This window comes from Apodemus sylvaticus, chromosome 5 (genome assembly GCF_947179515.1).
Source record: "Apodemus sylvaticus chromosome 5, mApoSyl1.1, whole genome shotgun sequence".
NCBI classification, from domain to species: domain Eukaryota; kingdom Metazoa; phylum Chordata; class Mammalia; order Rodentia; family Muridae; genus Apodemus; species Apodemus sylvaticus.
The window spans coordinates 47,688,901-47,715,116 of NC_067476.1; the positions used below are offsets into that span (position 1 = coordinate 47,688,901).

Sequence of the window (26,216 nt, forward strand, 5' to 3'; positions counted from 1 at the left end):
AGATTGTCCTACATATCTCTAAATCAATGAATACCTGTTGCTTAGTTTATCAGTTATCTAACCTGGCATGCTAAATACCCCTTTAGGAAGACATACAAGTTACACCCAATATGTTTAATGTAAATTATAAAAGATTCAGTCAAAAGCAAGCTGCTGTGAATTAATTTTATTCTTTACAAGGTTACAAATTGATACTTTAAAACTATTTAACTCAGTGTAAATATATCCTTTAATTAGTAACTATTTTGTTACCCAACAAAAGCAATATACGTATGCTCAATAGATTATTCTTACTATTAGCAAATAGTTTTTAAAAAATAAAATCTCAAACGTAATATTAATCATTTATGCATTAATAAAAATGCGAGAGTCCAATTTTGCATAATTCCAAACACATGCATTCTTAGAAAGCCAGCTGAGCACATCCCCATTTTCTATATAGTTTCACAAATTCATATGATTCTATTTATTTATGGTCTAAATATTAAAATAACAGTTCTCCAAAATTTTTATTTTTTTAATAATTTGCTCTTTTATTGAAAATAATTCCATTCTCATACAGTATCTTCTGATTACAGTTTTCCCTCCCCCTATTCCTCCTAGCTCCTCCCCAGCCTACTCCCATCTGGATGTGCTCCATTCTGTCTCTTATTAGAGAAGAACAGCCTCACAAGAAATAACTACAAAACATAGCCAAATAAAATATCATGAGAGAAAACAAAAACAATCACATAGTAATTGGATAAAGCTAATCAACAGACGAAGATGAACCCAGGAGAAGGCACAAGAATCAGAGACTCACTTGTTCACACATTCATAAGTACGATAAAAATACTAAACAAAATCCAATAATATATACATAATATGAACAAATGCATATCATATTTATCTTTGTGAATCTTAGAAAGTTATCTCAGCCGGACTGAGTTATCTCAGCCAGGATAACTGTTTCTAATTCTGTCACATTGCCTGCAAATTTCAGGGTGTCATTTTTTTTTGACAGCTGAGTAATACCCCTTTGTATAAATGTACCACTTTTTCTTTATTTGTACTTCTGTTGTTGTTTCCAATTTCTAGCTATTATGGATAGAACAGCAATAAACATGGTTGTTTCAATTAGGGTCCATTGCTGTGAAAAGATACCATCTCCAAGTGTTAAATCTTACAAAGGACATTTAATTGGGGCTAGTTAACAGGTTCAGAGGTTCAGTTCAGTATCATCGAGGCAGGAAGCATGGCAGTGTCTAGGCAGTCATGGTGCTGAAGGAGCCAAGAGTTCTACATCTTGATCAGAAGGCAGCCAGGAGATGACTCTCTCCAATGTGGCTAGGAGAAAGGTCTCAAAGCCCACCCCAACAGTGACATACTTCCTCCAACAAGGCCACATCTACTCCAACAAGACTGTAACACTCCCAAAGTGACTCATTGTACTAGATAATCAATGTAAAAATTAAGATAAGTCATGAACATATTATAATATGTCTGATAAACAACAAAATATGTTTTTCTTTATGAATTTGCTAAATTTTCATCTTTACTCACACTGAGCACAGCTACTTACAAGAGAAAGCAGATAGGACAATGGATATTTATATCTTCATCTCCATAATTTTTTGAATGAGTTAAATTATTTTACAAATCAGAATTAAGATTACAGATTAAATAAAGCTATCTGTCACTTGATTTTATGATAAGAAAATTCAGATCCATTCTGGTCAGTCCAGCATAGTCACAAATGTCCTTAGAAGTTAAAGATGACATTAGAAAGGTGATAGGGACAAAGAATCTTAGATAGATAAAAGAGAATGCCTTGGTCAAAGGAGATTGGCAGCTCCTAGAAGCTTCCAAAGACAAAGGAAGGAGTTCTCCCATAGGGCCTGTAGAAAGGAGTTGATGCTTTTTCACACCTGTCAACACCCAGTGAGACTTAATAAAAATTTCTGGCCAGGCAGTGGTAGCACTTGCCTTTAATCCCAGCACTTTGGAGGCAGAGGCAGGCAGATTTCTGAGTTCGAAGCCAGCCTGGTCTACAGAGTGAGTTCCAGGACAGTCAGAGCTACACAGAGAAACCCTGTCTCGAAAAAACAAAAAACAAAAAACAAAAAACAAAAAACAAAAAACAAAAAATTCTGAACTTCTTAAGTGTAAAACAATTAGATAATGCCATTTCATTGTAATTAACTATACTTACAGCATTGCACTTAACTGCTGGTGCCATGATCCTGATCCTGCTTTTCCTCCTTCTCCTTTCACTCCTCCTCTTCCCTTTCCTCTTCCTTTTTCACTTCTTCCTCCTCTTCTTCTTCCTCCTCCTCTTCCACTTCCTCCTTCACTTCTTCCTCCCCTCCCTTCCTCCTTTTCTCCTTCCTCCTCATTCTCTTACTCCCCCTCCCCTCCTCCCCTACTTCCTTTTCCTCCTCCTCTTCCTTCTCCTCTTCTTTTAACTCTTCTTCTCCCCCTCTCTTCCCTTTTCAGAATTGTCTATTACTGTAACTACATTAATAAAATAGCTCAGGTTTCAGATATTCCTTAAGAATTGTCGTTCTGTTTATATATCTAATTGCTCATTTTCAGGAGGCAATCCACAGCAGTCAAGAAATAAGAAGGAATGAACAAGAAGTTTCTAAAGGATGTGGAACTGATGTCTTCAAAGCAGAAATGGTAATTACCAAAGAGCAATTTTCAAATGGTCTTCAGAACTGTGTAGAATTTCTAACTTTGCTATAAACATATGCTTTAGTGCATGCATTTAGTATAAATATACAGCAATGTGTCTAACCCTACTTTCCAGTTAGAACTATTTTTTAAATTAAACAAGCATCCTAAAAATATGCCTGCCGTTAGGTGCAGAACACATATGTTCTGTTATAACTTGAGTACACATTAAAATAAACAATAGAAATAGTAGCTAGCATCCCTTGACGCATACCAAATTCTCAGAAGAAAAACACTGTAAAATGAAGATTATGTTCACTGCTCAAATCACTGACTTCTTCAAAATAATTATTCTTTTAAAATTGTCTTTAAACACAGATGTCACATCTTGAAAAGCACACAGAAGAAACAAACCAAGCTTCACAGTTTCATCAATATGTTCAAGAAACAGGTAACAGTCTGACATTATTGGATCAGCTCAATCTTTGTCCTTTGGGTGTGTCTGAGTTTGGAGAATTTTCAAAAACCAGTCCTCCCCACCAAGTAACTTTAGTAACTATGACTCATGTTTCCGAAGAGAGCAAGATGGCATTTCTGCATATAATTAGATTTTGAGTCTGGTAGTACATGTGATATTTTTTAAACAGCTCATTGCCCATCAGAACTATGATAAATTCACCTAAACTCCAAACAGTTGATAAGTTAGGAGCTACTGATTTTTTTTTTTTTACCTTGGGACGTAGAATAAAATTTATTGCTTATAAAGCACCCTGACAGTAAAATTACCTACATTATATTAATATTAATAACAAATTTAGGAACTAATGTATTTGTCTCTCAACACACAAATAAGAGCTGAGATTACATGAAGATTTCTAAATGTTTTCAGAAAATAAATTGCAGCTGACTGCTTGTACAAGACTTGCTTCTCTAATGAGATGAAAGGAAAGATTTAACCCTCCGGTGTCCTAAATATTACTTGAGTCTTGCTACTTAAGAAAGGCTGTATTCTACTTACCAGATCTGGTGACTAATGCTAGTAATCCTGGCATTTAGGAGGTACAAGCAAGAGGATTGTTTCAGGTTCAAGGCCAACCTGCACTATACATGTTAAGACTATAAACAGAATTTTTCTCAAAATATCCAAAAAGAAACAAAGAAAGAAAAAAAGCAGGCCTCCATTACTCTTTTTGTTCTTTAGGATGTTTAATTTTTACTGAGTGTAGAATTAGAACACAGTTGCAGAAATTTTGAAAATATCCCCATCAAGAAGTAAGCTCTCCAAATTTCTTTTAAGGTTTATTTTTATCTTTGTATAGTGTGTGTGTGTGAGAGAGAGAGACAGAGACAGAGACAGAGACATGGAGACAAAGGAAGAGAGACGGCGATACAGAGACACAGATAGACAGAGACAGAGAAACAGTCACAGAGACAGAAGAAAGGGGATAGAAAGACAGAGACACCGAGAAACAGAAAAAGACTGAATGACAGAGAGAGACATAAAAAGACTGAAAGTCAGAGAACCCTAGGAGGCCAGAAAAGGGCATCCGATCCGCTACAGTTGAATTTCCAAGTTGTTGTGATCTGACAACATGAATGTTGTGAAAATAAGCTTAGGTCCCCTGCAAGAACAGCAAGCTGTCCCAACTGCTATGCCATCTTTCCTGGACCCGACTCCTACCAAATTTTTCCTGTTTCTTCCTTAGTATTTCTTGCTTCACTTCTACATTTCCAGCTGAAGTAATGCTTCATGCATAAATCTGTCCTTTGAGTCTTATTCTTTAATTTACATTATAAGAGGTTTAATGCAGCATAGCATTTTCTTCTCAAATACCATTTTATTCATTATAGTATATCCCTGTTATCTACTTCTCTTTGTAGTCATTGATACACCAGAAGACGAAGAGATTCCTAAGGTTTCCACTAAGATTTTGAAAGAGCAATTTGAAAAGTCTGCACAGGAAAACTTCCTCTACTCTGATAAAGAAACGACACCCCCAGCCAAGTGTATAAAGGTAAGGTAATATACAGGAACATCATAGGTGTTAGTATCATACTTAAATATACTAGAATTTTATGGCATTTTTTTCACAGAAAATTTGGAAGTAGCTTTGATTTTCTTTCATATAGAGAGTATTGATCTATGAGGTAGAGTAAGATCTCTCCAACCACTGGCAAACATGAATGAAGAGAATCATGTATGTTTTAAAGTCTCTAACATCAAATAGTGTATGTAATTAAGTTGATTTTAAATGCCACCAAAAACAAAAACAAAAAAACTCCACAAAGTATTTCAACACTTCTTTTCTTTTTCTCAATATTACTCTTCTTATCCAGTAAAGTGGGAATTTTAAGAATATGTATAAATGTTAAACCAGGCATAGTAGCATATACATTTAAGCTCAGCACTTGAGAGGCAAATGTAGGAAGATCACTACAAGTTCCAGGCTTCTCAAGGATACAAAGACCAATTCTGTCTCAAAAAAGAGAGAAAGAAAGAAAGAAAGAAAGAAAGAAAGAAAGAAAGAAAGAAAGAAAGAAAGAAAGAAAGAAAGAAAGAAAGAAAGAAAGAGAAAGGATATGAATTAATGTCAAAATACTGAATCACTGGTTGAAAGAATATGTATTAAAGTTGAAATACTGAGTAACTGGTTGATGGAAGAGCATTATTATTAAAAATAGAATGGTATTTATTAACACACGTTGACTATTTTCCCAAGTAAGTTTAAACATAATGCATATGTGTTTTCCAAGGAAAGCATCACAACAGAATCCTGGTGTGGACAGGTATAAGGTAGGTCTTAGGAAATTTCCATACTACAATCATCGTTTTAAGCTTTGATTTTCTCTCTTGAAGATTGAAAATGACAGTGAAGAAACCTTAAAGCCATCATCGGCTGCAGGTACCTCTTCTTCTTATACTTCAACCAGTCAGAGGAAGGAAACCTCAACCTCAAGTTATAGCAATCACAGCCTGACATCAACAACCCTGACACAAGATAATGGCACCCCTTCAGGAAATATGGAAGAATTTCCTCCTCCCCCACCTGATGTTTTTCAAGCACCAATGGATGTAACAGCATTTTCCCAGTCCCCTGAATTCCCCAGCCCTAGAAGACAACCAATGCCCAAAGATTTATATTCCAAGCAAAGAAATTTATATGAATTAAACCGTTTATATAGGCATATCCATCCTGAGTTAAGAAAAAACTTAGAAAAAGATTATATCAGTGAGGTTTCTGAAATTGTTTCTAGCCAGATAAACTCAGGGAACTCGATATCAGCAGATGTACAGCAAGCTAGGTATGTTTTCGAAAATACAAATGACAGTTCTCAGAAAGATTTGAACTCAGAAAGAGAAACCCTGGAATGGGATGAAATTCTCAAAGGAGAGGTGCAGTCAATACGATGGATTTTTGAAAATCAGCCATTAGATTCTATCAAGCATGGTTCTACAGATGAAGGGTACACTTCCAAAGGCATTGCTGGCCAAGAACTCATTGCTGGAGGTGATGTGAAGTATACAACTTGGATGTTTGAAACTCAGCCAATAGATGCATTAGGAGTTCCTTCTGCTGGTGCTGAAGGAAACACTGAGAAAATTCCTGAGTTAGCTAAAGGAGATGTTTGCACAGCAAGGTGGATGTTTGAAACAAGGCCTTTAGACTCCATGAACAAAATGCATGAATGTCAAGAAGAAACAGCATCTACTCTTACAAAGGACATAACTGGGGGAGATGTAAAGACTGTGAGATACATGTTTGAAACTCAACAGCTAGATCAACTTGGACAGCTTCACTCAGTGGATGAAATGAACTTATTACAACTCAGATCAGAACTCAAAGAAATTAAAGGAAATGTTAAGAGAAGCATAAAGTGTTTTGAAACTCAACCATTGTATGTCATTAGAGATGGTTCAGGCCAAATGCTAGAAATTAAAACTGTGCAGAGAGAAGACATTGAAAAGGGGGATGTAAGGACAGCACGTTGGATGTTTGAAACACAGCCTTTGGATACAATAAACAAAGACATCACAGAAATTAAGATTGTTCGAGGAATATCCATGGAGGAAAATGTCAAAGGTGGGGTGAATAGAGCGAAGTGGTTATTTGAAACTCAACCACTAGAGAAAATCAAAGAAGAGTCAGGGGAGGCTGTCCTGAAAACAGAGGTAGTCATAGGTACAGATGTTTCTAAAAAGTGTTGGATGTTTGAAACCCAGCCATTAGACATTCTAAAAGAGTCTCCTGATACAGACAGTGTATCGCCTGAAGAGAGAATAGGAGGTGACGTAAAAGCCACCAAACATCTATTTGAAACACTTCCCATAGAGGCTTTAAAAGACAGCCCGGATATTGGAAAGCTTCAAAAAATCACTGCCACTGAGGAAGAAAGGGGGGATGTTAAGCATCAAAAATGGGTTTTTGAAACTCAACGTTTAGAAGATATTAGAGAAGATAAGAAAGAATATACCCGGACAGTGAAGCTAGAAGCAGTGGATAGAGGGCATGTGAAGAACTATACGAATATCTTTGAATCCAATAATCTAATTGAGGTTGATGCATCACATCACATTGAGGTAGAAGGAGTCACAAGAGGCATGGTGGAGTTGAAGAAATCTCTCTTTGAGACAACCCCACTATATGCCATTCAAGACCATCTTGGAAAATACCACCAAGTAAAGACAGTCCAGCAAGAAGAAATAGTAAGAGGTGATGTAAGAAGCTGTAGATGGCTTTTTGAAACAAGGCCCATTGACCAATTTGATGAAAGCCTTCATAAAATTCAGATAATTAGAGGAATATCTGCTCAAGAAATACAGGCAGGGAATGTGAAATCTGCTAGGTGGTTGTTTGAGACCCAACCTCTTGATTCAATTAAATATTTTAGCAACGTGGAAGAAACAGACAGCAAAACTGAACAAAGTACTGATATTGTTAAAGGGGATGTCAAAACCTGTAAATGGCTATTTGAGACCCAGCCCATGGAATCTCTTTATGAAAAAGCTTCCTTGATGACTAACTCTGAAGATATTCATAAAGGTGATGTTAGGACCTGCATGTGGCTATTTGAAACTCAGCCACTTGATGCCATAAAAGATGACTCTGAAGCAACAGTAAAACTGGAGACTGTGAAACAGGAGGAGATACAAGGTGGGGATGTTCAGACAGCATGTTTTCTTTTTGAGACTGAAAATCTAGACAACATACAGGGCGATGAAGGGAAAGAAAACAAGCCCACAGAGATGGATATACAATCTGGAGATGTCTCTGGCATGAAGTATAAGTTTGAAAATCAGTCCTTAGACTCCATAAGTTGCAGTTCGGAGAATGTTTTGAATAAGATCAAAACCTTAAAAACTGAAGACATTCAGAAAGGCAATGTTTTAAATTGTAGGTGGCTATTTGAAAACCAACCTATTGATATGATAAATGAACGTCAAGAAGGGGATGGATTGGTTAAAACAGTGACAGACATACAAGGTGGAGATGTAAGAAAGGGATGCTTCATTTTTGAGACCTTTTCTTTAGATGACATTAAGGATGAATCGGATGGCATCTGCATGACAGAAACAAATCCTGGAGAAATAATAAAAGGTGATGTGAAAAGCTACAAAATGCTTTTTGAAACACAACCACTCTATGCAATTCGAGACCAAGAAGGGTTTTATCATGAAGTAACAACAGTTAAAAAAGAAGAAACAGTTCATGGAGATGTACGAGGAACAAGGTGGCTCTTTGAAACAAAACCATTAGACTCAATGAACAAATCAGAAGATGTATACGTTATTAAATCTGTCACTCAGGAAGAAATTCAGAAGGGGGATGTGAGTTCTGTCAGATACAAGTTTGAAACTCAACCATTGGATACAATTTCAGACAAATCACATAATATTGTGCCCACTGTTGACTATATTCAAGGAGGCGATGTAAAGATGAATAAACAATTATTTGAGTGTGAAGGTGGTGACAAGAAGAATTATGTAAGAACAGTAAGCATCAATGAAATACAAAAGGGCAATGTTAAGACTTCTACTTGGCTCTTTGAAACTCACAGCATAGATGAGCTGGGAGAAGGGTCCAGATATGAAAATATCAAGACAGTTACCCAAGAAGACCTGCAGAAAGGTGATGTGAAGCAAGCGGTGTGGCTTTTTGAGAATCAGACTTTGGATTCTATTAAGGAACTCGATGGAAGTGACACCAAAATGACCAAAGAAGAAATTCCTCCATCAGATGTCAAGACAACTACCTGGCTCTTTGAAACAACACCTATTCATGAATTTAATGAAACTAGAGTAGAAAAGGAAGAGATTATTGGTAAAAGTATTAAAGAAACCTTGGAAGACCTCTACTCTCAAAGAGTTGTTGGAGCTCCTGGAATTATCATTGAAGCTGATGAAGTTGGGGATGTAAGAATGGCAAAATACAAGCTCATGAACCAAACAACTCCTGAGATCCAGAAGGAAGAAGTTATCAGAGCTGATCTCAGAAACATAATGATGAACTTACTTTCCCAAAGAGACTGCACAAAGAAAGAGATAGTTGTCACTGAAGAGGAAAAGGGAAATGTCAATTTTACTAAATCTCAACTATTAAACAGATCAATGGAATTTCATGCTGAAAAGGAAGAGATAGTGAGAGGGGATGTAAAACAAGCAATCCAAAAGCTGTTCTCAGAGGAAAGATGTGCAAAGAAAGGCATATTAATTCAGGAAGATGAAAAGGGAGATATTAACATGACCATCTATTGTCTTCTTCATGAAAATGCTAGTGACAAGACTGAGAGAGAAGACATACTGGGAGGTGATGTGAGGCGCACCATTCATAACCTGTTATCTTCTGCATCAAATGATAAAATATCTGAAAGGACAAAAATAGATGCTTCAGAGAGGGGAAATGTCCAGTTCTTCACCACATGCATAGAAACTGGAGCTTTGGATTACCTCAAGCAACTCCAAACAGGATCAAATGAAACACTCACAGCTAGAAAACAAGAAGGAGAAGAAGAAATAATTGGTGGTGATGTTGAGGGAACAAAATTCTTACTAAAGAAAAGGCAATCTTCCTTTGAACGTACTGTTAGTGAAACTGACATCATCCCAGGAGATGTGCGTAGTACAGTTAAAGTCTTCATGACAGAGCCTCAGAGTTCAACCTTTAAGACAGTGAAAGAAGAGATTATAAAAGGTGATTTGAAATCAACCCTGAATTCTCCCAACCAGACGATGAATCAAAAAACAGTGTCTAAAATGGAAGAAATTATGAAAGACGACAGGCTGGCCATGTTCAAGTCACTTAAGGAATCAGGCAACACACAGAAAGAAGCTAAACAATCTAGTGGCATGTCTAGTGATATTGGGCAAGCTATTGAGTGCCTTGAGAAGGCTACAAATACAAGGACTGAAATAATGAAAAAGGAGCTGATATTAGATGATCTTAAAACATCATTAAGGTCTTTGAAAGAAGAACAATGTGGTTTCAAAGGGGTTCATAAACAGGGAGTAGCCAAAGGTATACTACCTGGGATGCTAGGATTCTCAGAAAGAAAAAAAATAGGGATTCATCCAGCAGCTGACGAGATAGACAAAACAAGTCTTCTCCGACCAGTGCCAGGACCATTCGAGCCAGCAATCAGGCAGCAAGCCGGACGAGGCACTCTTGATGAAACTACACAGAAATCCTGCCATCGGTCTTTAATGGAAGAAAGAAGTGAAGCTAATCTTCCCAAAGCCCCTAAGGGCACTGTAAAGATTGTCATTGATCGTGAACAAAACAATGATGCTCTTGAGAAAAGCCTTAGAAAAATGTCTAATTCAGAACACAGAGCTATGAAAAATGTCTTAGACATGGGTGGCAGAATGGATGTCTGGACCGAGAGCAAAGAATATCTGTGTAGTGGCGACTGTATGAGCAAACATTTAACTGGCACCATGTCGATGACGGAAACTCTAAAAGCCAAGGAATCAGAGAATGTGAGAGAATCCAAGGATGCTGTCATTAGCTCCATCCAGTCTGTGGATAAAACATTTACAAAGCAACGGACTCAAACCTGTGAACTAGGGAATGGTCACAAGTCTCAGTTCCAGGATTCCTTTGGAAAGAATCAAAAAATTACCCAAAACATTAATAAATCAGTAGAAATGCAAAGTAACAGACCAGATCCTACCCAACATCCACTCAACAATCCAGCTGGAGAAGTGCATGGGATGACAAGGGACTTTCAGAAGCAAGCCTTGTTAAGTCAGGAAAAGCAGTATTCTAATAAAGATTTGAAGAAAAATGACATGAGCCTTCAACCTTTGCCTGTAGGTAAGGATGTACACAGTGTACCAGGAGTGACAGTCTCTGGGAAAAACCACAAAAGAATTCAGGGAACTGACAAGAAACAGAAAATTGATGTTTGTCTGGAAAGCCAGGACTTTCTAATGAAGACAAATACTACCAAGGAGTTAAAAATGGCAATGGAGAGGTCCTTTAATTCAATCAACCTTCACCCTGAATGTAGTACAAAAGAAAATGAGGACACCCTTCCACCTCCATCTCCCCCTCCTCCACCTTCCAATGTGCCATCTGAAATTGAATTTCCTCTCCCTCCTCCACCACCTTTAATGCTATTGCCTGAAAAAAATGAGTTTCCTCCCTCATCACCCACAGAGAAGACAAAGACTGAATTTGAAAGCCTACCAACCCTCCCTCTTCCTCCACCACCAGTAGATGGGAAATCTGAACAAGAATGTCTACCAACAACCCTCCCTCCTCCTCCCCCTCCAACTCCATCGGAATCAGAACATCTTTCCTCCTCTGTTCTAGAAGATCACAGTGAAGCATTTTTACAACAGTATTCCCAAAAAGAAGCCTTAGATTCTCATCAGCTTAATTCACAAGCCAAAATCCCAACAGGAAAATCACCACCTCCTACACTCCCCAAACCCAAACTTCCCAAGAGAATTAAAGATAAGATGAGCCAATATTCCTCAAGCGGTGAATTGGAACGATCTCTGTCAGATATGGAAATTAAAGCTACCCTCTCAAAGGAACAGGCAAGATTGATGGTGACAATGAGCAGTGAGCACACAGAAACAAAGCAAGATGTATTCAGAAAAAGTCTTGTTGGAAGAAAACAGTTGCCCATTGACTCTGCAAACTCGCTCTCTCAGACAGTTCCAGAAATCCCAGCACCCAAGGTAAAACAGACAGCACCCCTTGTTAAATCCCACTCATTCCCATCAGGTTCAGAACAACAAAGTCCTAAGCCTTACATGAGAAAATTTAAGACACCTTTAATGATTGCTGAAGAAAAATACAGACAGCAAAGGGAAGAGCTTGAGAAACAGAGACTAGAGAGTTCTTGCCACAGCATAATGAAAACAGAAACGCAGCACCAAAGCTTATCAGAGAAGGGGAAAGAAATAGAGTTCCAAAAAGCAACTGAGGCAATCTCCACAGCCAAAAAAGAGTCAGACTTCACTATGGCACGACCCAACCTGGACTCTAAAAGCAAGGCTGTGATTACAAGTGAATGCTCTGAAAGCCAGCTCTCCACAGCTTCTGCACTGACAGTTGCTACTGAGAAGCTCCAGCATGTTTTAGCCGCTTCAGAAGATAAGCTTACCCTGAGCCAGGAAGGCATCCAGAACTCAAGTGATATCCTACACTCCAAATCAGCTTGTGAAATTAACCAGAGTCACAAAGAATGTAAGACACAACAAACATTTGTGCAACATGTGGAGAAGTTGCCCTTACCCCAAACCAAACCCCCTTCCCCAAGTTTCAAAGTGAAAACTATCAGGCTTCCAACTCTAGATCATACACTGACTGAAACAGATGTCAATTCTGAACATCACTTAAAGCAATCTGAAGTCAAAGTTCAAACCAGTACTAAACAAATGAATAAGGACATCAAGAAAACCCAAACAAGCACACAGTATGAAAATAAGCAATCTGTGCCTGAAAAATGTGTTCAGTTACCTAAAATAGAGAAACGGGTGACCATACAAATGCCCAAAGAATATACAGAGAAAAATCATAAAAGTAAGCACCAAACAATTCCCAAGAAGCATGGTGGATTTGGAGAGTTTGACAGAGGGAATGTCCTAGGGAGGGAAGGAAACAATCAGGACTCCTCCATGAGCAGTTCAAAAGAAAACAGGCTAATAGTTGAAAGAAAGCAAGAACATCTGCAGGACCAGAGTGTACCAAGGTTAGTCCAACAAAAGATTATCGATGAACACCTAGACTCACGTATTCAGAATTTTCAGCAGACACAAACACAAACTTCTAGGAGTACAATTGACCATAAAGAACTGTCCCAGCCTTACAATGCTATGCCGGAGAAAAAGTGTCTTAGAGACAAGGGCAAACAGCAGACCCTGGTCTCCTCTAAAACTGAAGATACAAAGCAAAAGATAAGACATAGCAAATCTTCATTTTCCTCTGTGAAAGATTCCCAGCAGGATGATGGAAAATGTGCCATAAATATATTGGAATTCTTGCGAAAACGTGAAGAACTACAGCAGATTTTGTCCAGAGTAAAACAGTTTGAAGCAGAGTCAAATGAAAGTGGCTTTAAAACATTTCAGACACTGTTAAATATTGTTCCGGTATGGCTGATAAGTGAGGAGAAAAGAGAATATGGAGTTCGCGTTGCCATGGAGAATAATTTAGAAAAAGTCAAAGAAGAAATAACACATATTAAAACTCAAGCCGAGAATATGCTCGTTCACTGTGAACATGTAATTCGAACAGCCACGATGGCTTCCCAAACAGGAAAGCAGAGAGATAAACCTACCAATCTTAATGAAATGCCTCTGAAAGTGTCTAATGTTAGTCTCAGCTCTAATAAGTGCACTGAACAGAAAGAGAGTAAAAATGTAGAAGAAAAATTAACACACCTCCAAGTAGCAGCCCATCCTGAGGCAGCAACTTATAATCCTGCTAAAACACATCAAGAGTCTAAGAGGGAAGATAGTAAGATGGCTCCTCCCTCTTTGAAAACTCGCCCACCATCACCAACTTTCATTACAATAGAGTCCACTGCCCGCCGTGCAGAAACCTCCACTAAGAGTGAGCTTTCTCAGTCCCCTAAAAATAACAGTTGTATTGAACCTCCACCCAGAAGACCCACGGAACATACATCTAGACGTCCCAGCACAAGTATACCACCTTCCCCACCAAGGAATCGTTCGGAACAACTTGTCAGACTCAAAGACACCACAGCAAGGTTAGCCAAAGGCACCATCCCCTGTTCGCCAGGGACCCCAGTTCCAATTGTGGAGAAGAGATCTGAAGTTGTCATGTCTCCTGCCACACTCCGCCGGCAAATCAAGATAGAAAGTCGTGGTGGGGACTCACCACCCACTATTACAATACCTGTGAGTGTAAACCACGTCCTTAGTGGTTCCTTCAGAGAATCTGTAGACACTCAAGAGGCAGTGAAGAAAACAGAAAAAAAGGAGACGTATGTTCATAAAGACAAAATGAATTCGGTCAACAGAGCAATGCCAGAGACTGAAAGTTACGATGCAGTTGAAATCATCCGCAAGGTGGGAGGGCCCCACCTATCAGAGCACACAGAGAGATATGAAGCCACCAATCAAACTGTTCAGACGGCTGAACATTTTCTGAATGGCCATGAAAATGAAATCAACAGATGGTTTAGGGAATTTGAGAATGACCCAGTTTTCAGAGCAAAGACAGAGAGAAGAGCTTATGCAAATGGCGAAATAAACCACAACATGAAACAAGAGAGTCATGTATTTCGAGAAGAGGAATTTGGATTAGCATCTTCTGAAACTGCTAATTTTACAGGCTTTTCTTACAGACAGCCTAGAGAGCATCAAGCAAAAGCTCCTGCAATGCAGCCCAGGGTTCATTCTGAAGCTAGGTCTCTGAATGAACGTTTCTTGAGCATGGATGCATTCGATAGTCAGATTGTTGGGTCAAAGGTAGCAACCTCATCATCACAGAGCTCAGAAGCTGGCAGATCTGGCTTTGACTTCAAGCATGCCCCACCAACCTATGAAGATGTCATTGCTGGCCACATCCTAGACATTGCAGATTCACCTACAAACCTCAGACGGAATTTTCAAGAGACATGGCAGGAGAGTGAAAGAGTTTTTGAGCGTGTGGGATATGAAACCTCAGATGCACATGCAACAGAAATGAGCAGGGCCTTCCAGGAGGAATCTGCCTTTTTAAGTGGTAAATGAGATTGAAGAGTGTGAAAGAAGATTAACCCATTTGAAAGTGTGTGTGCCAAAGCCAGATGATTCGCAATTAAAACAGTGTGTGGCAAAAACCAAGTAACAAGCTAGGACTAACAGCTACCCATGAGGGCTTTTGATCCTCTACTGTCCTTGCTTTCATTACTTGCTTTTCTATAATAACATCTAATATGATCTGCAGCATGCATTTCTGAAACCTGTTCTTTAAACTTAAGTTTAATAAGAGTTTGAAGAAACCATAAGGCATAATAATAGTGCTGGCTTTAATAACTGTGGAACTAGTTATATGCTATAGAACAAACCAGTTATTAAAACTTCCTAATAAAATTGACTTCATTAAATAGTTTGTGGTGGTTATCAGATCAAAACCTTCAGCCTGGTATTGCTATATATCAACTGCATACTTAAATAGCCCTTACATTAAATTCAATACATATTAGTGATGACCCCAGACAGAACTCAGAGTATACATATGTGCCAAAAGGATTTTCATCATTCTGATAAATGTACAGATATAACAATAGACATTTTAGCTGTTATTATTGAGTTGAGATGATTCCACCTACTGAAACCAATATTTTCTATAACTGATATTTTCACCTGTATGAACATAAACTCAAAATGACAACTCAATTGGCCTCATTCATAGATGAGGATAGCATATGTATTAAAACTTGATTATGTTTGTAAGATGAGGACTTGAACTCATTTGAACATAGCACATGATATTTTTAACATCAGAAGATAGCTCACTCTATTTTATTTTCCACACTTTTTACAATTAATGAGGGAGGCTTCGTGATCAAAAGGATTGGATGTACTTAATAGGCATCATTAATATCGTCCACTCTTTTAGACAGATTGAAAGAAATAGCAATCTTAAAAATAAAAACCACTGAAATTAATAATTATGCCTCTCATATTTACAACACATGTGTCTAGTTTATCAAGTTAATATGGTTTCTTAATGTGCTTGCTTCTGGCATAATTAAGCAAAGCTGTCTAATTAATTTCAAATGTTCACTTTTTGTTAAGACAATCTAAAACCATAGACAACGCAGAAAAGCTGGTGTTAAGTATAGAAATATGTCCCTACAGGAATCAAAAGGGCAAAGGAGTCCTCTCAATCACACAGATGCAGAGTATAAGCACTACAGCAGTTTCTGTATGAAGGACCTCTGACATACTTGCTTTCGTAGGTGACAAATACAAACACTACGTTATTCTCAGAAGAGCGTGGTGCAAATTAAAACCCATATTTAATCGATACATCTCTGTCTGCCGTAAGCCACCATAGAAACTCTGGTTAGTGAGGTAACTGCTGTTATTTATAAGGACTATCCTTCACAGGGGAACAATGGGAAGTGACTAAGTATTGAGACAGAGAAGCAGAGAGCACAGAAAGAGTATATGCAAGGATCCAGAAGGCTGTAAAAATCTAAAGCTGGTTCAGTAGAGGTCCCTGCCTGCACATTTCATGTATGGGAGAGTATCAATACAAGGTTGATAATTGACATTAATGGTTGACGTCATGACGTAAACCTAGAACTGTTGAGAAAGTATTTAAACGAATATTATACAATTTCTTGCTTATCAAACTGTATGTACTTTAGAACAATTTATCTATATGGTTTTAAAATTAAATTTTTCTGTAAAAATGTATTTGTATGGAGAGCTTAGTTGCTTGAAATGATGTACTCTCTCAAAGGTCCTCATAAGTTTATTCTATATGTCTAACATATTAACATCACTCAGCATAACACATGTTACTGTGTTTATTCTTTAATAAACCAAGGTATGCATAAGGAATACATGGTAAAGGCATTAAATCTTTGTACCAGATCCCAAATCTCTATGCGAGTATACCCTGTTCAGAGAAAGGAGACACAAGATTATTCTTAGAGCTGTTTCATTTTATCTGCATGGCCAGTTAGTGTATTATTTGTTTTCTTATGCTTTTACAGTTGTGACTGAAAATAGAAATATATAAGCCTTTATACATTTTTACTTTTAGAAACTCTTGGTCCAAGACAAGGAAATTTGCATAATTTGTCAAAAGACAGTTTATCCAATGGAATGCCTCGTAGCAGACAAGCAGAATTTTCATAAATCTTGCTTCAGATGCCACCACTGCAGCAGTAAACTGAGGTAAAGCATCTTGTTGATTGTTCCACATAGATTCAATAACCTGGTACCATATTCATAATGTCTACTTTCTACAGCAGTGGTTCTCAACCTTCCTAAAACTACGACCCTTTAATACACAGTTCCCGGTGTTGTGGTGACCCCCCAACCATAAAATTATTTTCATTGTTACTGTATATCTGCATTTTTGCTAGTTATGCATTGGTAGCATAAATATCTGATACTTCTGATGGTCTTAGATGACCTCTGTGAAAGGCTCATTTGACTCCCCCAAAGGGGCTGTAACCCATGGGCTGAGAACCACTGTTCAGAGAGTAGAATTTTCCAGATCTTGCCACTACAGTCACGCAGTGGGTAGGGGTGGGGTGTTGCTGTTCTATTGTGCATTGGTCAGGTTGGTTGTCGACCCTTCCCTTTCACAAGCTGCCTTTCTTGTTGTGGAAACCATGTGAGAACCACATCCTGAGTTACTGAGCAAGTCAGGATGTTTAAGTTAGTGCTGTGGCTGGAGGAATAAGCTTTAGATTAGAAACTGTAAACTCTTTCTGTAAAGGGCAGATGGTGAATATTGTTATTTGGCGGAATATTCTGTTCCCATTAGGACTCCTGCTTCATAGCAGTCCAAGAATGGCTATTTCTCCAGAACAGGTGGAAGTAGCTGTAAATGAATAGGCCTGAATATGTTCCATGGAAACTTTGTATCTCAAAACAGGAGATGTAAAGATCTTGCCTGTTTAAGCTACATTCTATAAGTTAAGAAATAGAATTAGAAATAGTATTAGTGACAGGTCGGGGGGGGGCTGTTTATTTCTGAAACAAAAGATGCATGCTAATCAACAGAGTGACAAGAGCCTTCTGTTTCCACACCTCTCGAAGTAGATGCATTTAAATAAACATGACATTTAGTAAGGCTGGAGTTTGAAATGCTGAAGGGGAATCTATTTTGCTGAATCTAATGTGCACCTCTCAGACTAGCACTTTCCTGACTTTAATTGGCAGTGTCAAATGTTCCTCTTTGCAAAGTTATTCTCCCCTGGTTTCTATGACAATATAACATAATGATGCTCCTCTACTCTCGGGGTGCTCCTTTGCAGGCACCTGTGTGGGCGACTCTTTCTGACCATCAGTGAGATGCTAGAACTCTTCAGAATCCACCCTTCAGATATACTCTTCTCATTGTTTCTCTTTCCTTCTGGTGGGTCACATACAGTCTTAACCATTCTTTCACATGGGGATGACTCTGAAATGTGTACTGCTGGGCCAGATTGCACTCTTGCTCATTAAATGCTTATATCCAGTAATAGATGTCTGTGTGCATAATGATATCAATGGGATGATTCTTCTCCTTACTGTTGACATTCATCCTGAGTTTAATTTCTGTCCCTCTGTAAAAGCCAATGACGTGAACATTATCTGTGACCTAGTCATGAAGTTACCATTCACTTACCCTTTTCCTTAACGCCTTCCACCCAAGCCACCCCCGCTTCTTTATTATAGGACTCACATAGTTCCCTCTTAAGCTGTGCACATTCTGCCATCCTCATATCCCCACTCTCAATCCAGCCACTATTGTCTCTCACTTGGACGGATGCCACAGCCATCATAGCTAGAGATTTGATCTCCCTGTGTTCATGTTTCTTTCCAGCAGCACTATCAAAAATCTGTCCTAAGACTGTGTTCCATAATGTAGTAAAAGGATCTTTCAAAAGCACAGATTTGAAGACACTTCTCTGTTTAAAACGTAGACTAGCTTCTGCTGTCCACTAAAAAATATCTAGCATGCAGTTCAAATGAAGCTCCAGTTTCCTGCCATTTCAAGCATCCCTAATCCTTCCCAGTTGTACATTACTTTCCTTGCAGAAGTATTTCCTTCCAGTTCCAATTCATAGCTATTTTTCTCTCTGTTTCTACCTAATACCAGGGGCCATTCCTACCCCTTCTAAGGGTTTTTCATGTCCATCTGCCAGATCTCTATCGGGTTAATGTCCACTCATTCTTCAGACCTTCCCTAAAGCTATACCATCCATGAAACTTTGTGTGACATTCATGGACAGGTCAGGAATCCTTCCCAAATATTCCTCAAGGCACTTCTTGCACTTCCCCCACTGTCAATATGATCTAATGTAATTCTCACTGACATTAATTGTCCTACCATTTGCTTTTCCAAAACCTAGTCAAGGCTGACATACAATGAAAACTCAAAATTACATTGAGTTTTCAAATACTGATATTTTTAAGTGATGAATCAAACACGCAAAGAAAGTCAAACAAGCCAAATGCAAGATATCATGAATCATTAAGGCATGACCACTTTGTAACCACTAACCAAGATAAAGAAATACAACTTTGAGAGCCGTATTTCGAAGACTGTTTTGTGGATTCCATTTTAAACACAACATGTACTCATTCCCATGACTAAAAGTATCCATTCAAGTGATCATGCCTTTTCATTTGTTTCTGCCCTGTGTATTTCCTAGTACTGTATTTTAGTTGTTATTTTGTTGCATACTGTAATCATTTCTATCTCCCACTGTGTTCCCTTCTTGCCTCTCAACATGTTTCTTTAGAGCACAGAATATGTGGCCTGTGGAATGTGCAAGTATGAAGTCTCTAATTACACACTCACAAAGCAGTTTAGGCTTCTCATTGTTCTAGATACTTCCAAACTGACAGAACAAGATTTTGGATTAGACCTACAGATGTACACTATACCTGGCCAAGTTACCACTTTCTGGGGGGAAAAAAAGGATGGTCTTGACAAACTTACTGAATGTGTGTGTGTGTGTGTGTGTGTGTGTGTGTGTGTGTGTGTGTGTGTGTTGGGGATGGTTGATTGCCATCAGTCAAATGCACAGACAGGTGCTCATTTCTTCTTCCCCCTCATCAGAAAAATCTCTCTCTTTTAGTCTGAAGAGTGCTTTTGCCATGACCATTATAGCCTTTAGGAATTTCCTCTTTATCTGACAGTTGCAGGCTAGCTTTGTATTTCCTGTGCAAGTGCTGATTCCATAATTTCTGTAAGGCATCTTTAACTTTAATGCAGCAGTTCTCAACCTGTGAGTTGTGACCCCTTTGGGGGGTCAAAGGACCCTTTAACGGGGGTGGCCTAAGACCATGAGAAAACACAAATATTTGATTCAGAACAATAGCAAAGTGACAGTTGTGAAAAAGCAAGGAGAATAACTTTATGGTTGGAGTTGCCATGACATTTAGAACTATGCTGAAGGCTCACAGCATTAGGAAGATTGAGAGCCACTGCTCTAATGACATGGGTGACGTATGTAAAACCCTTGGTGCCCATTTTACTCTTTAAAGTTTGTTTCTAAGACTTTTTTAGTGGGAAGAACTAATGAATGTTTACATATATTATAGATGATAAGTGTGTGTGTGTGTGTGTGTGTGTGTGTCCTTTCCTTCATTCCTCAAACATAAAGATTGAGCTAGGTCAATTGTTCTGTGTTCTTAACAAACAGATCATGAGAAAAAAGGAAATGCAGAGGACTTGTAAAGATTAAAAAGGGATTTACCATTCACAACAAAGCAAACTTGTATTCGAAGCTACTCAAGATCTCTTTGGGGAACCCAATGACACCCTATCTGAAAATAAAATGTGAAGAGTGGGACTGAGGTGTGCCTCAGTGTCAGAGCATGTGGCTAGCAGCACATGGATAGCCCTCGATTCAATGCCAGTACTATTAAAACACCATAACAGATTTAGAATTAGAGTGTATGGTACTCACTCACTTAGCCATGGGTTGGAGCTGGGAATGTAGCTGAGGTGGTGGAATGGTTTTGTAACATGCACAAGGCTCCAGCTTTCTAACACAGCTCTGCATCATTAAGAACACCATTAGTGCATGCCTATAATCCGGACACTAGCTTCAAGTCATCCAGCAGCTGCATTGTGAGTTTATGGCCAGCCTGAGGGACATGAGACCAGCCACCATGTGGCTGCTCACAACTGTCCTGGACGCCAGTTCCAGTGGACCCACTCCCTCTTCTGGCCTCTGCCTGCACCAGGCACTCACGTGGTGAACATACATACAACAGACAAAATACACATTTTTTAAAGGCTAAAATCTTTTTTAAAGGTCAATCAGTTGATCAAAATTTTATAAAATTTATATTTGATTTCATTCACCTACTCTCCATTTTTAAAAAATAAGCAAGTTACTGATTGTCCGTGCCAGGTCATTTAGACACTGATTGTACACACTTCCCTCTCTGCCCCCTGAACCTTTCATTTCATGCTCCAAGTATCATGGTATTTATTAGTGCCAAGTCTAGCACTGGTGCTGCTTTAGATATTCTAGTTATTCCAGTGTATTTTCTGTGTCACTCATCAGAAAGTGATTTGGTAGTGGCAGTATTCCTTAAGTTCGGTTATGATGGTAACATTCAGCCTATGTGGTAAAAAGGCAGTTTTGTTCACATTAAAATCTTGAAAATCTTTGAGTGATATTTACTTTCACTGACTATCTCAAATCTCTTTTTTTCATTTCCTTCTGGTATATAGTATTGGAACAGCCTGGTAACCCCAATTTTCATCTCTATATAATACATTCTCCTTTTGAAGATACAAGCTCTTTGTTGTCCTTGTCACTGTTGATTGTGGTGGTGGTGGTTTTGTTTCGTTGGAGATCAAGTCTCACTGTGTATCTCTGGCAATCCTAGAGCACACCGTGTAGACCATGCTGGCTTCAAATTCCCTGAGATCCACCTGCCTCTATCCCCCAAGTACTGGTATTAAAGGTACTATTGCTATGGCAACACAAAAAGTCCTTTTCTCTTTTTTTTTTTTTTCATTAAAAGTTTGGTAGTGTTAGCAGAACATTTCTTGGCACAGATCACTCTGGGTCTGGACTACAGGCTCAGAGGTCATAAGGTTGCATACACAGTTTTGGGCCCATCTGTCTAGTGACATGTGCAGAATCTGAGAACACCCATTACACCCCTGGTGATATACAGATTCTGAGTACTGAAAGGCACACATCACAGTGCGTACTGGTGGCAACTCACCTAACAGGAATTTCAAATAGTTGGACCATTTCTTTTGGTAGCACATGGGGTTTACTGAATCGCTGACTCATTACTACAATAATTCTGCAATTCTCTGTGAATTTACAGTAAGTATACAGAACACTAATATTTTCTTTTCTTTTGGCAGTTTGGGAAATTACGCATCACTTCATGGACAAATATACTGCAAGCCTCACTTTAAACAACTTTTTAAATCTAAAGGAAATTATGATGAAGGTTTTGGACACAAGCAGCATAAAGATCGATGGAATTGTAAAACCCAAAGCAGCTTGGTTGATTTTATTCCCAGCGGAGAGCCCGATGCGCGTGAACACCTTACAGCTGACACCCTCTTGCCTGTGGATCTTACCACCCATGCAAATGCTTGTAACAGCAAGCGGCAAGACAATGATTTGAGAAAATGGGGGGAGAGAGGGAAATTAAAAATCGTTTGGCCTCCATGTCAAGAGATGCCTAAGAAAAACTCTCCCCCTGAGGAAGAATTCAAAGTAAATAAAGCTAAGTGGCCTCCTGAAGTGACCATCCCTGTTCCCTCAGAATTTAAAAGGGAGTCTCTGACCGAACATGTGAAAATGTTGGAAAGCCAAGGGCAAGAACAAGAGAGCCTCCCTGCCTTGAAGCCCTGCCAACATGTTTGTCAGAAAGAGGACATGGCAGGAATCAAAGAAATAAAAGTGTATGAAGAAAGAAAAGATGAGAAAGAAGCAAAGGGGAAGGTGCAGGATACGCTGAAAGATGCCGAGGGCTTGAGGAATAAGAGAAAAAGTGGAATGGAGTTTAACGACCCATAATGCGCATGCTCAGAGTGATGGAACGGAAAAGAATGTTCTCGCTAATGAATCTGACTGGGAAGACGTTTTACAAGTTACAAACACCGATGATGAGGGGGGGACAGAAAATCGTAGGGGGAACTTCAATAACAATAACAATAACAATTCTGTAGCTGTCTCCTCATTGAATAATGGCAGGCAGAAGACATCTATTTCACAATGTCCTCATCTATTACCGACAGTCAGTGATGCAGACTATTACACAAGTGAATACCAAATTAAAAAGTTTAACAAGGCGTCTAGAATCTCAGAGTTACTTGGTATATTTGAATCTCAAAAGTCGTCCTCCAAGAATGTCCTAGCCTTAGCTCTGGAGCAAACCGCTGACAGAGGGACTGCAGGCAGTCCCACGCAGCTGTCACTGGAGCCAGGCTTCCAGCAGGGTTTATCAGTTACAGGGCAAAGCCTTGCAGTCTCTCCTGATGTAAACCCCTTACACATTAAAGGAAACCATGAAAATAACAAAAATGTACACCTCTTTTTCTCTAACACTGTGAAAATCACTTCTTTTTCCAAGAAACATAACATTCTTGGGTGTGATTTAATAGATTCTGTTGATCAACTTAAAAATATGTCATGCTTGTATTTAAGAGAACTTGGAAAAAATGTCAAATGCTGGCATGGTGAAACCGCAGGAGCAGCTCGGCGTGGTGGAAAATTGTGTTTTGATGCTCAGAGCCAAGAGAGTGCGGCTAAGCCTGTGTTTCCCAGCATGCAGTGCCAGGCTCAACATCTGACTGTGGAAGAGCAGATTAAACGGGACAGGTGCTACAGCGACAGCGAGGCTGACTGAACAGTCTTTGGCCACTTGCAGGCACTGAGGGAGAATGTCCTCAGAGAAGACCTAGGGATCATCGCTAACCTTTTGATGAATTTGTAAAGCTCACGCTTCAAATCTCATCTTTCACAGCACATTATCTCTTGTATCGCACTCCATCATTCTTTTTCACAGTTCACATGAGACTAGTTTGGATCTGAATGGAATGCTGAGATGAGACAAGGCGGTCGTGTTTTCTTCTCAAAGGACACATGGGCTACAGTTTTCCTGTGTGGTCAAGTGTGAGAGTCTGTAATGCTGTGTTCACCGCCACTCTTATACCTTCTCTATAATTTCTGATGAAATAAAATTTTGTCAACTGAGATGCAAGCTCATGAATTTGTAGGTCCCCCCCCCCGTCCTAAATATTGCCATACCAAGTTTTCAACATTTGAAAAACATTTAAGAGACCAGAAGAGGTTGCTTATATCTTTAATCCCAGCACTCAAGGAAGCAGAGGCAGGCAGATCTCTGTAAATCAAGTACTTGCTGTGTAGACATGAGGCCTGGTATCCAGATTTCCCAGGACCCATGTCAAACGCCAAGGAATACTGGAAGCAACACCCATAAACTATTATCAAAAATGCTTCCAGAACATAAGCCAATCAAAACCAATGCCAAAATAGATGCTGAAGTGGAAATGTAAAAGCTAGGGAGGCCTCAATCCTATACACAGCTCTACAGAACACCAAGAAATGCTGACATTGAGAGAAATAGTTTTCCCCAGGGAACCGTGCACCAAATAGTCCTAGAAACAGCAATATTATACAATCTATATTTGTATTAATTTATTTAGGAATACATCCACACACAACTGCATACACAAACAATAATGTAACAATAATTAACAGCAGCAACAACAAAACAAAGCCATGATTATTTAAGAGAGCAAGGAGGAGGGTATGGAAAATTTGGAGGGAGAAATGGAAGGGAGAAATGATGTAATTACTGTAATATCAAAAAATTAAAGAATAATAATTTAAAAAATACAAATCAAGGCAAACACAAGAAAGAAAAGCTATTCTCCTTAGGATAAAAATTATATGTTCCAGTTTCTTAAGAAAGAAAGAAAAAAAACTTTTGACTTCATAAAACTGTTAAGAAAGAAAAAAAAAGATAAAAGAGAGACACAGAGACAGAGAGACAGAGAGAGAGAGAGACACAGAGAGAGAAGGCCAAGAAAGCTCTAGGGGCCTCAGTCACCAAGTCAGCTGTCTACCTGCATCTCTCTATGGTTTCTGCTGCAAACTGCCTGGCTTCCCTTAGGGACTAACTGGGACCTCAAAGTCTAAATCCTTCACCAAAAAGAAAGAAAGAAAAAAAGTCCATGTGCAACAATGTGTGTCTAAACATCTCAGCACTAGAAAGGAAGGCACAGGTGGATGGCTGGAGCCTTAGAGCCAGCCAGCCTAACACGATTAATTGCAGACGCTGTCTCAAACACAAGGCAGATAAAAATAAAGTATGACTGTAAATTTTAAAAACAAAAGAAAGAACTCTTCAAATTTGTTTTTTTTAAGAAAGTGGATTGAGATTGAAGATCCCCAGCACCAACCTCAACTGTTCGCAAACATTCACAACAGACACACACACACACACACACACATACATACATACACACAGAAACACACACACATACACACACACACACACACACACACACATTTTGGAGAGGCAAATATCTTACCTCTGTCTTCCTATATCAAAGAATGATGTCTAAAACATAAATCAATAGTTAGAGGAAATCATTTTTTCTATTAATCTATAGTTTATAAACATTGTTTTTGAGGATGTTTTAATAATTACTCTCATTAAACTATCATAGAATGTGTCTATAAGGATTCAATGAAAATTTTCAGTTTTCCTTCAAAATAGTGTGGATTATATATGCAGAATAAACTCAACTGAGAATTTTTAAGAAATCCCTTAAATTCTATACACTAATATTTTCTTGCTTACCCTAAGGAATACATTAATATAAAGGTTATGTGACTATAGTTTGTCAGGCTTTTAAAAATCATATTTGATGAGATTTGTTATACAAACATTCTTTCAAAAATTTGGCTTCTAAATTATCTGCTGATTTTGTCTTTCCTCAAATACATCTGATGATTCTGAGAAAAAATAACATGAATATAAATGAGTGGTTTTGCATAAATTTGGAATGTACATGTATGAAACAGACCTTATCCCATATTCTCCTACACAAGCACAAACCGTTGATCTTCTATAAATATAACACCAAAAGGCAGTCTTGGAAATAATGTCTTTTTAGACAGTGTAACAAATACCCTCTTACAAGTAAGTTCTCAGATAATATCTGAGATCTAAGAAGTACCAGCTCAGTGATATCTCCACAGCAAAGTGCCATAGACTGGGGACCATATTATTTTAAAGCAAAATTAGGGTTCATTTTTAAATATTAAGCCTAGGAATGAATATAAAGAAAGCCTCTCAGAAAGAGAGTAAGACAGATGCAAGGACATGGGCATGGACCTCTTAA

General features: G+C 38.6%; 1 protein-coding gene across 1 annotated transcript in view; it reads left to right on the plus strand.

The window, feature by feature from the left end:
• Positions 1–16,990, plus strand: part of LOC127685418 (xin actin-binding repeat-containing protein 2) — a 44,932-nt gene extending 27,942 nt beyond the window's left edge. The window contains exons 3-7 of the mRNA XM_052182619.1: positions 2,575–2,661; positions 3,034–3,106; positions 4,537–4,670; positions 5,513–14,858; positions 16,896–16,990. Of these exons, the coding sequence (XP_052038579.1) occupies positions 2,575–2,661; positions 3,034–3,106; positions 4,537–4,670; positions 5,513–14,858; positions 16,896–16,990 (9,735 nt within the window). The remainder of the gene's footprint in view (positions 1–2,574; positions 2,662–3,033; positions 3,107–4,536; positions 4,671–5,512; positions 14,859–16,895) is intronic.
• The last annotated feature ends 9,226 nt before the right edge of the window (positions 16,991–26,216 follow it).